The sequence below is a fragment of the Apteryx mantelli genome, chromosome 15, assembly GCF_036417845.1.
Source record: "Apteryx mantelli isolate bAptMan1 chromosome 15, bAptMan1.hap1, whole genome shotgun sequence".
Classification (NCBI taxonomy): Eukaryota; Metazoa; Chordata; class Aves; order Apterygiformes; family Apterygidae; genus Apteryx; species Apteryx mantelli.
Window position 1 is genome coordinate 4,741,328 of NC_089992.1, and position 15,843 is coordinate 4,757,170.

Sequence of the window (15,843 nt, forward strand, 5' to 3'; positions counted from 1 at the left end):
GTTCTGAATGTGATTCTGCCTGGGTTTCTTCCCAGGAACATTCCTGTTCTTCAGAATTCACCATTTGCAGAAAAAAAGGGGGTGGGGAGGATTTTGCTAGTATTCAAGATTTTAAGAGTAAGGGAGAGGAAAGGGAACAAGCCTTATGGTGCTTTCCTTAGCCAAATTCCTCCAGAAGGACAGGGTGTGGAATATGGACTCCAGGATTTGGCACAATCCCAAGAAAACACGAACTCCAAAATTAAAAACACTTTTAACATGTCATTTGTTTTTATATAAAGAAGAAGTCTGTTTTTCCTAAGTAATTCAGTCTCTGCTATCACATAAACCAGGCAGCCCTTGCCAAGTGGTGCTGCGTGATAGAAGCCAAGCGCAGAGCTAGGTCTCTGAGCAAAGACGTCTTATCTCCTCCGGGAGAAGGCAGTGCTGTTCAGACCTGCGCTTGTGGTTCCCAAGATAAAAGCCTCAAGCTTAAGAGCCACAGCGTATGTGAGAGAGTTGCAAATGTGGCCCTCGTAGATGGGAGTCGTCTGGTGTCTGAGTTGCAGGTTAGTGACGAAGTTGAGCTTTTATTATAACACCTGCTGTGTTACAAACGGGAGAAAAGGCTTGTGAGGCTCTGCACGAGAGCTGTGCAGTCCAGGGTGCCCGTGCCTCATGCCCTGACGCAGAGGACTCAAGAATCCCACTTCTTATTGCAGGCGACAGCAGGGTCGCACCCAGGGAGGACTGCCGGCCCCAGTGTCCGCCGCGTGCTGCAGCCGTTCAGACGGATGCTGGTCGATGTACCCTTGAAAAAGGCACTGGGTGTATCCAGGTTGTGTCGCCCCGAGCCAAGGATGCTCCTGCAGGTAAGGCGTGAAGCTGGCTGTGAGCCGCATCCCAGGGCTGCTCCTACACAGCAGCACAGACACAGGCTTTGTGCTTCTTTCCAGATGCTGAGCAGACCAAAACAGTCCGCTCATTCCTAAGGGTGTTACGTTTCAGCCTGAGACCCTGCGAGGTGCCTTGCCCAAGCGGAGGTGCCCATGGCCAGGTTTGGAACCTGCTGAGCTGGACAAGTGCTCCAGGAGGAGAGACCATGAAAAGAGGCAAGGTGTAACTTGATGCTACCAAACATGCACTCAGAGTAACCTCCACAGCTCAATTAATTATATTAAGTATATGCCTATAATTAATGTAATTTAACTGAGGTTCTCATGGCGTTGCATGCCTACTGTATCTAAGTCTTAAACTTGTTGCTCTGCATATAATTCAATTGAATGGACGCACAGTATCCATGTAAGATTAGTCACTCCATTCACCAAGGAGAGCTTTATTCAGGCAGATTTGGCTTGTACTTCTGATTTTAACACAGGGGGAACTTTACTGAAGTTAGCTGAGACATTAGTGCAAAACCAGAGCAAAGCCCAGCATTTGTAAGTTATCTGCAATAGAGGCATCATAACTTCTATAATGCCACACAGAAACCTGTGTATCTAACTACCTCCCAAAAATGTTTTAAATAAGGACAGTTTTTGTTTCACTGGTATTCTGAGGTGAGTGATTCAGGTGTTGGAAAGGCACAAACTTTTCACACTTCCTATCAGCACAGCACACAAGCAAGCACGCAGATGCCTGCAAAAAACATGCAAGAAAATACATCTCTTTCAAAACACAGTGTAACAGCTCACATGTTGATGGCAGGAATTTATGTGGGGTCTTGACCATGTTTTTCTGCTAGCATGAAGAGCTCATTTTCCTTGGAAATCACAGACTAGATTCCATCACTGGAGGAAATATATCAGCAAATTACTTCCTCAGTCAATAAAACAAGTTTTTGAACCAAAACCATGGCGTCTTTTGCCATTGCCAAGCCATGGAAGTGTTAAAAAAGAGAGAGGAGGGAAAAAATATCAGTTAGAAAAGCAACTTAAAATGCAATGTTCTTAACATGAATGCAGTTTGCTTCAGCTGTGTTCCCAGTGTCGCACTAGGAAACAGCAAAATAAGGATAGAAAGGCACAGACTCATCTTTGTTAATAATTCAGTAGTATCAGAAATATCTGTGGCGTCCTGGTGCCTCACAGTACCATATAGGAGCTTTCCCCTATAGATGCTAAACTAAATCAGCAATAGTGGATTGATATTAAGAAGCAGATGCTCAGGTGGGTTTTTTTTAACCTGTACAATACTTAGGAGTGTAGTTCAGTACTTGCAAGGGTCCCCTCCTCTGCCCTTTATTGACTGTTCTTCATTCTACATGTTTCTTGTTAATAGCCCATATGGCCAAGGAAGCAGGTCCATGATTTCACTGTGTCTTGCTTTTATTAATCCCAAATTGTGGATCAAGTCAGAAGCAGTCATGGCCCCAGTGATTTATGGATTGCAGTTTTCACTCCTACTAGTCGTGGACAGTCAGAGACTGTCGGATGCCAGCCTGAGCAGCTGCAGCCCCAGCATCAGTTCAGACCCAGGCAAGCAAAATGTGCGCGGACGTGTGAAAGGGCCCGGGGAGCCTCTGTGTGCAGAGGAGTTCGCTGAATACCAGCGCAAGAGAGACTGGTGCTGCTTTTTGCAAGTTGCACATAGGTTATTAGTTTCACACGTGTAGAAAGCAGACGATCACTGAGTGATCTGAAATCCAGATGACAGATTTTATTGCAAAGCTTGGACGGCTGCTTAAAGAGAAACAAAGAAAAGAACACAAAATACATGTGAAATGGGAACACTTTCGAAGTGAGCCTGAAAACAGAGGAACGAAGCAGAAGGGATAAAGAGAACAGCAATCCTGGATCTGAGCAAGAGCTTACAGGAATTGCAGGGACAAGAGAGGAGAGAGCCCTCATCTAGTTTATACTCTCTTTGGAGAGCCCCAGCCAAGCCCTTCAGTAAAATTCTGATTTTCTATCACGCTGTGATTAACTCTGATGCTCCCTGGGGAAGAGCTTGCATCGATGTGAATGGTGGATGGTCCCCAACATCACGGACATCACGGACACATCGCTACTTCCTATTAAGCAAAAATGAACAGACTTTCTCAGTTCTGTTGCCTTCTACATCGACATAAATCAGGAGTAACTCTTCCTGAAATCCAGGGGACATATGACCATTATATTGGTTAAATGTGTGTAATGAGAGAACTTACTCAGTTCTCAGACAGACTTCAGTTGCTTGCAGCTTTGCTGGGGGCAGATTTCTTGCTAAAGTGAGAACCGGTATAATATTTTAAGGAAAAATAAGAGGGGACAGAGCAGCACTCAGAGAATGGCCATTAATTCCATCGTTTCCCTGCTCAGGCCTGGTAAAACATACATCTGCTGCTTGAATTTTAGCCCAAGATAAAAGGAATATTGTGAAGCCCTATAGTTCAAGAATGTTACATATTCAAAGCAGTAAATTTTCACAGGGACCGCGATCCTCTTGCAGCATAGAGTTACCGCAGACAAACTGCTAGGAGGGAGAGCGGAGTCGTTTCTTGGGAACGCCACGGCAGCAGGTACCCAGGGGTCCCACGGGTACAAGCAAACCGTGCGTGTTTTGCTGCTGCAGTGCTGTGGCCTTTCCTCTCTGTGTAATGCCGGCACGTCTGGAAACCACCAGAGAATGGATTCGGTGCTTCTCAGTATCCTGCTTGAAATGACTTTGCCGAGAGCCATCCAGGTCTTACTTAGGATCCACTAGAGTAGTATGCCAGGTGCCTGGGAGTAAGAAATGGGAAAGGCTTTTCCATGAACTAGCACACAGTTGTTCCCTACAGAATTTTTTATGGACATTTAGAAAAAATCCTGAGCTGCTTTAATTTCCCATAAAACACAGGAAGTGAATCAGCAGTGTGAGTGCCTATGAAGGCAAAAAAGAGCTGGAACGGGTCTTTCTTCAATTCTTTCAACTTGATAATGAAGGCTTGAAAGGCTGTAAATTGGGCTTTCTTGTTTTGTTTTTAAGACTTTCATTCTGTGTTAGGAATACAAATCCCGTCCAGGCTGGACAACTTTCTGGACAGACCGAAAAGAGGTCAGGACGTATCAGAGGCACCAGGGAACGCTGCAGGTTTGTCTGTCCAGGGATGTTTAAATCTCAGCGATTGATTACCCATTTCGCTGGGTTATAGGACATGTCTGAGCGTGGTCTACTGGACGCAGCACACGTTTCTTCCAGGACATGAGTGCAAGCAGATGTCCTGCTCGGCCCGTGCAAACGCACAAATGAGCTGGAATTACTTGCAATCAATTGACTCCAGTCAAATACTTCTGTGTTTCCATGTTCACAGTTTGTGTAGACAGATCCTGAGAAGGGAAGTGATTTTGAGTCTGACTATTTAAAGTTTTTTTTGTTTGATTTTCTTAACAGCTGTTTCATCCCTACAGTTGGGAGAAAAGCTTCTTTTCTTAAGGACTCTTTAAGGATCTCCCAGATGGAGAATGAAGCTATTTCCCATCTGCATTTTCTGGAGTCCTTCTGTGAGATCAAAGGCAAATTATACCTGATATTTTGAAAGTTAAAAAAAAAAAATAGTAAATGACATTTAAAGAGAAGTAAGCCCAGCCAGACTTAGCTCTGTCAGCAGTCTGGCCGTTTCCCCCCACCTTTCCAGATCACCTCAGCCGTTTTATTTCCCAGGTTTGAGCAGGTTACCCTGAGTAACCTGTGTTTGTTTGACAAAGCGCTGTTACTCCGTGTTACTTTTGAACCTCAGTAGTCACAGAGAGATTATAAATGCTTAAAAAACCAATGCAGACGCTTGGGAAGTTCTCCTTCCTCGCCAGTGTGGACCTTCATCAACTCACGTTGCACCTAATGGCACCTGCAAGCTGGAGAGGAAATAGTGTCCGCTTGCCTTCCCTGCCTCCGGTGCCCGTGCTGCAGGAGAGAAGGGACAGGGACAGTCCAGCATTAACTTCACGGAGAAGCAGGTTGGTCTTCCTACTTATTAGATTTCTCCACAGTGGCAGAAGCCAAGTGCCACCGGCGCCGGTGCCCACCTCACGGAGCCGTGCATTGCTGCCTGGAAAAGGGAGCCCTGGAGCGAGCCGGCGTATCAGCCTGTTCCTGGGAAGCGGTGCAAACCTGGACCGACCAAACATGCCTTTAGGGCGAAGCGGATAGAGCGGTTCTTCAGACAAAGCCCAAAGGCCGTCCCGCACTGGCGATCTTCACCCTGGCCCTTGGCAGGCAGCGGGGACTGCTTAATTCCCGCAGCCAGCTGCCGGCGGATATTCCTCCTCTGCCCGCCCCCCAGAAGGGCTTTGCACGTGAATCTTGCTAAAAGATGTGTCCTGAGCTTGTTTGTTAAACGTAAGCCAGGAGTTAGGACGGGCCAAGGAAAACAGGGCAGCGCAGCGTGCACCTCCTGGCCCCCCGGCTGCGCCGCGGCGGGAGGGGGGCACTGCTGGGCCGGGGGCCGCACCGTGGCCGAGGCTGCCGAATCCCCACGGGAGCCGGCCGCAGAGGTGCCGTCAGCGCGGGGCAAGCGGAGCCTCCCGCCCGGGCCGGGCCCGGCCGCTGCCCCTGGGAGGCTGTCGGGGGGCCGAGCCCGCGGCCTGGGCTGAGCGTCCCACCGCCCGGGAGCGCTTCTTGAACACGCCTCGCTTTAGGCTAATTTCACTATATAGAGGCTGTACATATATTCTTAATATGTTGATAATATAATAATATGTATTATCATTATATCCTATCCTATTGTAATTGTACTAGGTGTAGGCTATATATACACATCTATATATTGATATATAAATAATATATATTATATATTTATATGATATATTCTTAATATATTGATAACATAATAATATGTATTATCATTATATCCTATCCTGTTGTAATTATACTAGGTATAGGCTCTCTATATATTATCGATATATTGATATATAAATATTCTATTATAAATGATATATAATACAAATTGATAATAATTTCTATAATATTGATTATTTAATAATTTATATTAGCAATATATCTTATTACACTATGTGTAGGCTGTGTATATTATTAATATATTGCTAATATATATAATCAATATATTATCTTACAATCATTATAAAGTATGCAGACTACATATATTATCAACATGTTGCTACTATAATAATCAGTGTAATGATTTGACGTGATCGGTTCTGTTAGCGGTGCCGATTGCAGCGGTGCCGTTCGCGGGCCGCCTGCGCTGGCGGCGGCGCCTCGCGCGCCCCGCGGCCCTTTAACGCGCCCCGCCGCCGCCGCCGCCTCCCGGCGCTGGCCGCCCGCCTCGCGGCGCCGCCCTGCCCCGCTTCCCATTGGCCAGGCCGCGCCGAGGTCCCGCCCCCCGTGCGCCGCCGGCCAATGGGCGGGGAGCAGCGCGGGAGCCGGGGTGGGCTGCTGCGTGCGGCCGAGGGCCGGAGAGCGGCCGGTTAGTGGCGGGGGGCGGCCGGGGCCGGGGCTGGGGCCCCCCGGGGCGGTCGCGGGGGCCCTGCGCGGGCAGCGGGCAGCGAGCGCGGCGCTGAGGGCGCGGAGCGGGCGCCGCCCGGGCGGCGGGGCCGGCGGCGCCGTGAGGGCCCCGGGCGGAGGCCGCGCGTCCCTCAGGGAGGTGCTGGGGGGGGGGAGGGGCGGGGAGACCCCGCGGCGGCGGCGGCGGCGGCCCGCGGAGCCGAACCCGAACCGAGCCCGAGCCCGACGCGGCGGCGCTGGGCGCGGGGGCCGGGCGCTTACGGAGGGGGGCGCCGGGGGTCCTGTGTGTGTGTGGGGAGGGCCGACGTGGTGGGCCCGGCCGGTGGCTCTCGGGGGCTCGTGTGGTTGTTTGCTTGCTGGTTTCCCCCAGACTCCTGGCTGGTCGGTTGGTTTTTCTACAAAGTTGTAGAAAGTATTGCTGAAAGTGTGTGGCAAAGTCGTGTTGTGCAGAGGTTTGTCCGGAGGCAGGCAAAAAAAGAAAGAAAAAAAAGGTGGGCGTGAAAATAACCTATGACTGTTGAAGTTGGTGCGTGCAACTTTTCCAGTGTTTCTCCCATGCGGTTAAAGGGTGACGTGCTTTGGGTAGGCTGCCGAGAAGATCCAGGTATTAGGAAAGCTCTGCTTTAATCTCCGTGTCTATGTAACACACACTCACCCACTCGCTGTAAAATGTATGAATACTGTGCTTTATATTGTATGACTGCTGTGCTTTTGTCTGTTCTCCCAGATTTTACATGCGAGGACGTAAATACTGACATTAAGGAAAACTGAAATGTCTGGATTTTTTTGTTTCAGGTGCTGGTATAAAAGATGAGGCTGAATGAGAGCCGAACAAGATCCCTTCTGGCTCCTGTCACCATCCATAACTATCCAGGCAACCAGGTGTATGTGTTTCAAAATGGCCACTCAGATTCAGAAGAGTTGTCGGAGGAAGAACTTAATGTTACGGAGCTGCGACCCAGGGGCAAAGAGCAGCAGCGGTGCAGCGCTGCCCGGGACAAAGTCGGAGATGTGGTGCTTCTGGAACGGGAGATCACGCAGGACGATAATCTTAACAAGCTAGCCCTGCAGTATGGCTGTAAAGTGAGTGCCATCTCTACTCGACAGTGCTGCGTCTTTTCTTTTTCTTGTTACTCTTATTTTCATGTTTGTTTATTTAGTTTTAATTACTTTAGAAATATTTTATGTGTAGTTTGGTTCCCAGGTTACAGAAGGCTTGCTGGTATTTAGTAGTCTAATACCGAAAAGTGCTTGCCCTGTGTATTTCATGAACGATAAACATCTGGGTAAAACTGAGCTGGAGGAGGGCACAAAAGAGCTCCTCAAGTACCAGCCTAGGAAGGTGTAGTCAACCCCACACCCTGTGTGACCTGGTTTCTGTTTCGTTTGGATGACTAAGTGCAGAGTAGCAGTCATAATTTGTACTCACTTATTACTTAAGTGAGGGCAGAAACTAGGAAAATGAGTGCAGAAATGAGGGCAAGGGCCCTGCTCTCAAGGAGCATACAGTTTTTGAAGCAAATTGAAGGTATGAGCTTACATATTGCAGAGAATGTTTGAGTCTGAAAGGTGTGAACTTAGAGGGAGTCCAGGTCCTGTCTTTGCATGTGATTTTTGTTTCCTGTAGTACCTAGAAATGCATGTGGTTCAGCCATCGGCAGGCAAAAAAGAGCGCGTACGCAGGTGAGTTTTCTCTGGTGATGGAACATACTAAAAAAAATACGTTTATTTGTACCAAAGCAGAGTTCTGTAGAACTGTTGAAAAGTTTTAATTACTTGATCTGAACATCAGAAGTACCCTCTCGTTTAGCAGTTAAAAGTTCCGTGTTGCAGAGCATTGGACAATGACCTGGATGGTGAAAATGAAGTACTGGCTGAACTGCAATACTGGTGCAATCTGTTTGTCTTGCTTAATAACGCAGCTGTGAAGTGCAGCTGAAGCAAGAGAACTTAGAGGAATTGTGACAATTCCTCCCCTCCCCCTCCCCACCTTAAAAAAAAAAAAAGAAAGAAAAAAAAAAAAGCCTTTTAGGTTCTGCTGATGAGCCTTATGCTTGCGGAAAAAACAAGTCTAGCAGGGCTTGAATAGGCTTTGATTGGCACCGGTAGAGCGTGTGAACTCGGAGCTACAGCAGATTACTCTGTAGTAACTCTGCGCTCATCCTTAAGCACCAGCGACTGCGTAGCCGTGGCAGTTATGCTGAATCTCGACTCTTCAATGAACGGGCAGGAGGAAGATCCTGAATAACTTCTTTGATTTATGTTATGAAAAAAAATCCAGCTGTGCTGTCTGTCAACATAACTCAGAAGGATTCAGTCCTGCCTCTGCCCAGACTGTTCCTCTCTCCGTGTCCTCCTCTGCTGCTCCTCTCCCAGAGCCCTGCAGGCCCTGCCGAAGGCTGCTGGGCTTATCCAGTGGGGAAGGCAAGCTGATGGAGAGGGACCAGGTAGTCCGCTTTCTCCTCCCACAGGACAAACTCGCCTCCTTCCCTTCCAGAAAGGGCACTTCTGACTTGTTGTATTGAAGAGGTACAGAAATCCTTACTGTTGGACACCTGCATATTTGTCTGTTTACAGATTGGCACTGATAAAGTTTGATGTATTTTGTTTTACTTGCACGATTAAGCAGCTCCTGAAAGGCTATCAAAACATTAGTGAGGAAGATTTGTAGGTGCAAATATATGTGATTTTGTTTCAGAAACAACAAAATAAAACAAACACACACACACACACACACCCCTCCCCCTCTTCCCTTCCCCCCCCCCCCCAAAAAAAAAACAAGGTGAGATCCTCTTTGAAATCATAAGAATTTGTCATTGGTTTCAGAGTCATCAGGGCTTACTTGGGACAGAGTTGCTGAGATAGTACAACAAATAGCTTTATGTGTGTTAAAGATAAATTGGCAGGTAGGCAAGGCATTTTAAACTTCTGATTTTTACTCTTGATCATGTATGATCCTGGCCTGCTTTTTGGCATTGTTCTCAGCTGGGACAACAGGAGCTCATTGCAGCCAAAAACGAGTACAAAAAATAAGCCACAGCAGCTTGTGCGACCTAGCTCTTGCATTCTTCTCATCAGCTCTGCTTATTGCTTTTGCCTGAGTGCCGCTCCACTTTCTGTTTCTAGAGCCTTTGTACGATATTACAGCGTTTGACTGCAGACACCGCAGGGGATATTTTCTGTTCCAATAATCTGTTTTCACTGAAACAAAACAAAACAAAAAATTGAAGCACCACCTCAGTTAGGAGACTTTGGATCAGATTGTTCTTTTGTAAGTAAATAATTTTGTAGAGCTTAGTTCCCGACATTACGCTGGGGCAAGGCGTAAGGGGTCTGATGATCCAGCTGCTGAGGAGTCTCTCAACTTCAGGGGGCACCAGAGTGGGATCTGGAAGAACATGCTTACTGCAGTATGTCGGTCCTTGGAATGTTTCCATCATGATTAAACCTCCCATTTTCAGATTTCTCAGGCTTTGCACAGCAAACATGAGGTTCGGGCATTCAGCTCCCCTGCGGTGGTGGTGTGCTTCCCTGCTGTGATGTAGCGGACTTGCTGCCTTTCAGGGATCGTGCTTGTCGGATGGACTTGATATATGGTTCGCTGACAGTCCGCGTGGACTTAAGGGGAGATCCACAGAGAGCTGCAGCTCTGGAGCCGGAGGAATGTGGTGCTGCTGCTCATCATCAGCCTCGTGGCCCAGTGCTGTGGGAGCCGCTGCAGGGGAGGCCGGTCTTTCCCTTGTCACCTGTCTGTGCGCGTGGAGAGGTTGCGTCTCCCTGCTGGAGTCAGCTAGCTGCAAGTAGCCATCGATCATTCGCTGCAGTGACAAAGCAGATGTTCAAGCTCCTGTCGTAGCTACTTGAAAATTGCCGTAGGGCTCCTCTCTGCTGTATGCACATGCCATCTTTTAAAAGCAGCTCTTTGTCCTGAGCTAGCAAAGAAGTTGCAGCTGATGGCATATACAGGTTTGTTTAGGAGGTGTTTGTTTGCTTTTTTTTGCTTTTAATTCCTCTCATAATTTCATTAGTTTCCACCTGTAGCCTCAAGCTTGTGAGTGTGCAGTGAATGCAGTTGATGCAATAATTTACTAAATTTCTAAAAGAACAAATTAAATTTCCCCTGAAAGTGCAGTCCTTGGTGCTGTCTCTCTTCTGTGTGGTATACAGGAGGTGGTTAACCTATTAATGTTGCTTTTTTCCTTGGTTTGGAGTCCTGCTGTTTTCTCTGTTCTTCTTCCTCCAGCTCTTCCCTTGAGGTTGTTTCATGTCTCCTTGATTCTCTGAGAGCTCTTTGTGCATGTGATGGTACTGTTCTCCTTTGATAGAAGATTTTAGAACAACTGAGAAGCTCATGAACTTACTTATTCAGCGATTATTAATGTACATCATTATAAGCTGGCTCCTCTCTATTTAACATTAAATAAAAGACACTACTTTCTTACCTTTTGTCTTTTCTTTGTAGCCAGCTGTCTTTATGAGATATGCTGTGTGCATGTTTGTTCTTTCTTGCTATTTTTATCACTATTTGCATTACCAAACTAGGTGGGAGTCCCAGTCACAGGTAGGGACCCTGTGTAGTGGTGTTGGTACACGCTAACAACCAAAGATGATCCTGGATGCACAGGGATTATTGGCTTAAGCATGTCTTTAGCAGGGATATTGGCCAACTGTGGAGAATTTATTAAGGAAAAGCGTTTCTAGAACCTGCAGGTGTTTCCCAGAGCAGAGTCTGTCTAAACTTAAGGCTCTTTTCTCCTTTTAGGGGGTGGAGGAGGTCTCTAGTCACCTCAGAGCTAACGATGCCCTGCTGTCAGAAGATCTGTTAATGCAGCGCCCAGCAGTGTCGCTGCTCTCTTTTCAGAAGAACGTTATGCTTAATTGCTGTGCCAGGGAGGGGTTCCTACCCCCTCCGCAAACAGCCCTGTAATTCCCCTGCCAGCCCTGTGTCCAGAGTTCTTCCGTGCTCTGATACGCGCACGAGGCGGCTCGCGCCTGTGGGAAGCGCCGGCACAGCGGTGCCCCACGCGGGGCTGCCTGTCGCGCCGTGGCAGGCTTTGACGCGCAGTGTCCAAGGCGGGCGGAAGTGGTGCGGAGTTGCCTTGTAGAACACTGCAAGTTGCTCACTATCAATAACCTGTAAAATCCAGCTCCAGTAAAGATTCTAACGAATGTTTTGCTCTCCGAGATAAATTCTCTTATTTGAATTAGTGCTCCCATCTTTAACCTAGAGGCTCTCAGTGAATGCGTATTTACTGTGCAGTTCATCAGCTTACATGTTCCCAGAGCCGCAGAGTCAGTACTGGAGGAGACAGGCCATAATGCGAGTCTGGGCTCCACTTAATTTTTCCCTACCTATTACAACCATTAGAGGGATGGTGCTTGGGAACGTGAACAAAGTATGCTTACGGCTGTGTGGGAGGGATGCTTTCTGCTTTATTCCAGGCTGTGATCTTGCTTTCAAAAGTACAGTATGCTCCAACGAGGGCGTGTGCTGTCTCGGCCCATTCCGAGATCATTTTCCTAGCAGGAGGAGCATTTCAGCAGGAGAACAGACAAATGCCCCTTCAGGGGGATGCTGTGCTAAGCTCTGTGGGTTTTCCTTGTTCATACTGAGGTTGTCTTCTCACCTGAAACGCTTACAGAGTGTTTAAGGTTTGGAAAATGTTTAGAAAGGTTCCATTGTAGATTTTTCTTGCCTTAACTCAGATTAGATAGTAAGTAGGAGAAGAATGAAGAAAGCAAAGACCAAGGAAAAACAAGGTTAAGAGAAATACAGCGTAGGAGAGATGAGGGCACTGCAGGAGGCTATAAGCTGATTTAATAGGGGACCTGTAAGATCTGTAGGATCCCTGTAAGTACTGGAAAAATCTCTGACTGCAAAATACTAAGACACTTGTGACGAGGGCTTGTATTTATTTTCAGGATGCTGTTTGCGTCCTACCTTTTTAGATGGTTCCTGTTTCAATACCGGCAAAAGAATGGATTGTCTTAAACTAATACTCTTATCCTTTTTGGATTCTGTAGGTCGCAGATATCAAACGTGTCAACAACTTCATCAGGGAGCAGGACTTGTATGCGTTGAAGTCCATCAAGATCCCCGTGAAGACCCATGGGCTGTTAACAGAAACTGGCCAAGAATTAAGGCCTCTCCAGACTGCACGCTCCCAGGCTGGCCTAACGCTTGTGGACATGCCTGAGCCTGATGACGGTGCTGCAGCCAGCACCTGTACTGAAAGCAGATACCTGAATGACTACTTTAAGGGGATTGACAAGAGTATTCAGGATGCAGTACAGGCAGAAGTCCAGCTAAATGCCGACTATTGTGTAGAAGCGCTGGAGAAGCCGTTGCTCGAGTCGGGGAAGCAGGAGACCAGTAATGGTGCGGACTGTGGAATCCAGTGGTGGAATGCAGTTTTTATTATGCTTCTGATAGGAATTGTCCTGCCAGTATTTTATATCACCTATTTTAAAACACAAGAGAATGGTGCGACAGCCCATACCTCCAACACAACACTAACCTCAAATATTTCAGCAGATGGATTAGAAGGGAAATTGCCACAAAACTTAGTTGTAGAAGAAATTCCCAAGGGGGGATCAAGCCGAATAGTCTCCCCCCCCAGCACTGAAGTCCATAAACCAGTGACTCTGACTGTAGTGGAGTCAGGGGGATAACAACACAGTAGATTTGACTTTCTTTTTTTTAAGTAGATGATGTAATCCTGAACTCGATTGAACCTGAGGCGATGTGACTTTATGGCAGAATAAGGATGCTTTGTTGCTTACAAAGATCAACAGAGAGCTGGCTTTGCATTCATGAACTCTGTCGAGGGAAAGTATTTTGCAGCAATTTATTCTCCTGTTTGCTTCAGGTATTTCTTAATGAATGGTCTTGCCTAAGAATCGGAACCCTTTGCTGCTGTGTTAAAGATTACAGTATTCGTATGATTGGGAAGTTAGGGTCTGTGTGCACTTTGAGAAAATACTCTTTTTGCATAGAGGGACTTTCTTCTTCTCTGAATTACATTTTTATCTTTTGTAGACCATGGCAGTCTTGGCATACTTACTTACCCTTCAAGAGGTGACTTCTATCTTGTTAGATCAGGTGCACCAGGCTAGTATTAAAACAGCACAAGGAAGCTGACATCATCTCACTATTTCATCCTTCTGCGTGTGTGTTTAAGCTGTGTTGATTAGGATGATTCCACCGTACCAGTGAGTTGGGTGTGACCAGACATTTTCTCCTAGATGAAACTCTTCAGCGGGTTCTCTTGAAATCAAGTATCTTTGCAGGCAGAGCTCGTCACTGCAGAATCCATGCCTCTGCCAGGTTACTGCTCCTAGCGGAGTACTGGCTGGGAGTGACAGCAGATGTCAAAAGGGTATTGGAGGATGATTCGCTGAGGACGGTGTTAGGGCTGTGGTATGTAATATGCAGTATGTAAAGGCTCGCTTCTTGTTGGGAAACCTAGCTTTTTTTTTTTTATCCATAAGGGCACATCTCAAGCACTACATTTCAGTCATGGACTTGAGTTTCCTTGTTTGTAACTCTTCAAGCGTGAGAGAATTGCTAAGTAAGTTGAATCTTATTTACAAGGTCTAGGAAAGAAGCCCTATGTTATTTAGGCAGTCACAGAAAGATGTGTCAACGCTTTATAGGATGGGGGCTGTGAAGCTGTATGTTAGACGTTTCTGTGAACTGCTGATGTTTGCATTAAAAAGCTTTTGAGTGATGAGGAAAGACTAATGAGGCTTGCAGTAGTGTTCTGCAAGATGTCTCTGTGCTTACTGTGTATGCTGGTTAGAAAGATTCATTAAGTGGCACGTGCTAGAAGTGAGCGGAAAAGAAGGCTCTGGGGAGTTTAGCTGCAAAGAAGACTTTAGTTCAACAAATCCAGGGACTGCAAACAGAGGTAAACTCTCTCCTATGGCTGAACACGAAGGTATGTTGCAGCACACGTCTCTTAAAGAGGCTAGATATGGCTATTTTAATCAGCTTTTAGTAAACCTTAAGGACACTAAGAAGTCCTTTCCTAGAACACTTACTTACTTACACTGTAGGCCTTGCTGCTATCAGTTTTGGTTGGTTTTGTTCCTGCCCCCCCCCCCTTTTTTCCTTTCCTGAGGGTAAAGGCAGAGATGATTGATTGGTTTAAAGCAGTTGTTTTTCTGCTGCGTCTTTCTTTGCCATATATTGGCTCCCTTGCACCCCATTTGTCATCTTTCCACCAAGTTCAACAAGATGCCTGCGGGGAAGAAGGAAAAACAAAGAAAGAAAAGAAAAAAAAAAAAACCCAAAAATACAGACTTTGCATTGCGCAGGTAAGGGGAGGAAATTAGGTGGTGGTGGTGGTGGTGCAGCTTTCCGAAATGGCCCACTTGCGACGGCTGGCAGGCCCGTTATCAGCCTTTCGCTGGAGGGCACTGGCGCTGCGTGGGCACTGCTGCGGGGTGCAGGCGTTGGCAGCAGTGTGCGGGGATCCCGGGCAGCGGCTCACGCCGTGCGGAATAACTGTGAGTCTCGGCAAGCTTGTGAGGTGCTTGTTTTTGTGTTTGGGTTTTTTTTTTTTTGTTTGTTTGGGGATTTGTTTGTTTGTTTTCTGGGTTTTTTTTGGAAGGACTTAAGTAAGTGGACACTGTTGTCCGAGGTGCCAAGAGCTGCTGAGTGGAGGTACAAGAGGGCGTTGTGCTGATACAGGCTCTTCCTGGCCCAAGGAAGAACAGAAATCTGTATTTCTGCGTAGCGGGAACGCTGCTGGGGGTTGGCAGCTTCTGTAGCACGGTGTGAGGTACAATACACAAAGCAAGCAGAACCTCATGGTGTTATACAAGTAACCTGTTCTTCCTGCAGCCTTTATAAAGCTCTCAAGATCCAAGAGAGCTCGGGGGAAACCTAATTTTCACAACAAGAAACCTTAAAATAGCTGTACTGGAAAAAAAAAAAATTACATTCTTCTGTGAAGGAAAAGAATCCCTCTCTGTTCTGTGGGGGTTATTACATTTTTAAGTAAAGCAAAATGAAATAAAAGCACAATGAGCGGTACCACCCTAGACTGTGTTTGTCTCTGTTACCACACATTGTATTTTACAGCTGTGTAGCTTTCCTTGAAAGGACCAACGCCTTATAACAGCTCAGCTGGGCCCTGGGAAGAGTAAGAAAGACGGCAGAACATTTTCTGTAGTGGTTTTGTGTCTCACAGGAATGTTTGTTTCACAGAAAACTGTCCTGCTGCAGGAAGCTGGGCTGTTTGGGGGGGGGGGGGAACCTATTTCCTTATTCCTAGTCTCAAAATGCAGAACTGTGGCCGCAGAGTCGTGCCAGGGCTGTGCCCGGTGCAGCGCCGGGTCGTGCAGCAGCCTCACGGAGCAGCAGCCTCACGGAGCCCGAGGCTTCGGCAGTGCCAGGGAACAGGAGCGTCGCAGCTGAGGACAAACCTCCAGCGG

General features: G+C 47.1%; 1 protein-coding gene and 1 long non-coding RNA gene across 12 annotated transcripts; both read left to right on the plus strand.

The window, feature by feature from the left end:
* The first annotated feature begins 452 nt into the window (after positions 1 to 452).
* LYSMD4 (LysM domain containing 4) lies at positions 453 to 14,700 on the plus strand. Of its 11 annotated transcripts, XR_010885767.1 has the most exons (7): positions 453 to 548; positions 702 to 851; positions 936 to 1,091; positions 2,260 to 5,277; positions 7,198 to 7,485; positions 12,427 to 13,271; positions 13,442 to 14,700. XR_010885767.1 is itself a non-coding variant. In XM_067305917.1 (6 exons), exons 5-6 carry the CDS (start codon positions 7,213 to 7,215, stop codon positions 13,072 to 13,074), a joined length of 921 nt encoding a protein of 306 aa, XP_067162018.1. In that variant the 5' UTR covers positions 453 to 548; positions 702 to 851; positions 936 to 1,096; positions 2,260 to 5,277; positions 7,198 to 7,212; the 3' UTR covers positions 13,075 to 14,700. The 11 variants fall into 11 exon arrangements, 9 of the variants coding, with proteins under 9 accessions (XP_067162018.1, XP_067162016.1, XP_067162019.1 ...); XM_067305917.1 differs by having other exon boundaries at positions 936 to 1,096; positions 12,427 to 14,700; XM_067305915.1 differs by having other exon boundaries at positions 12,427 to 14,700.
* On the plus strand, positions 8,092 to 10,843 carry LOC106495826 (uncharacterized). Its single transcript, XR_001294494.2, has 2 exons — positions 8,092 to 9,673; positions 9,967 to 10,843. It is a non-coding gene; the product is annotated as an uncharacterized lncRNA (long non-coding RNA).
* Positions 14,701 to 15,843: the final 1,143 nt, after the last annotated feature.

Bases quoted from the DNA above. Each gene is read 5' to 3' on its own strand.
- LYSMD4 (XM_067305917.1), top strand. From the start codon at position 7,213: ATGAGGCTGAATGAGAGCCGAACAAGATCCCTTCTGGCTCCTGTCACC. The intron at 7,486-12,426 runs GTGAGTGCCATC...TGGATTCTGTAG, and splicing joins CCCTGCAGTATGGCTGTAAA to GTCGCAGATATCAAACGTGT.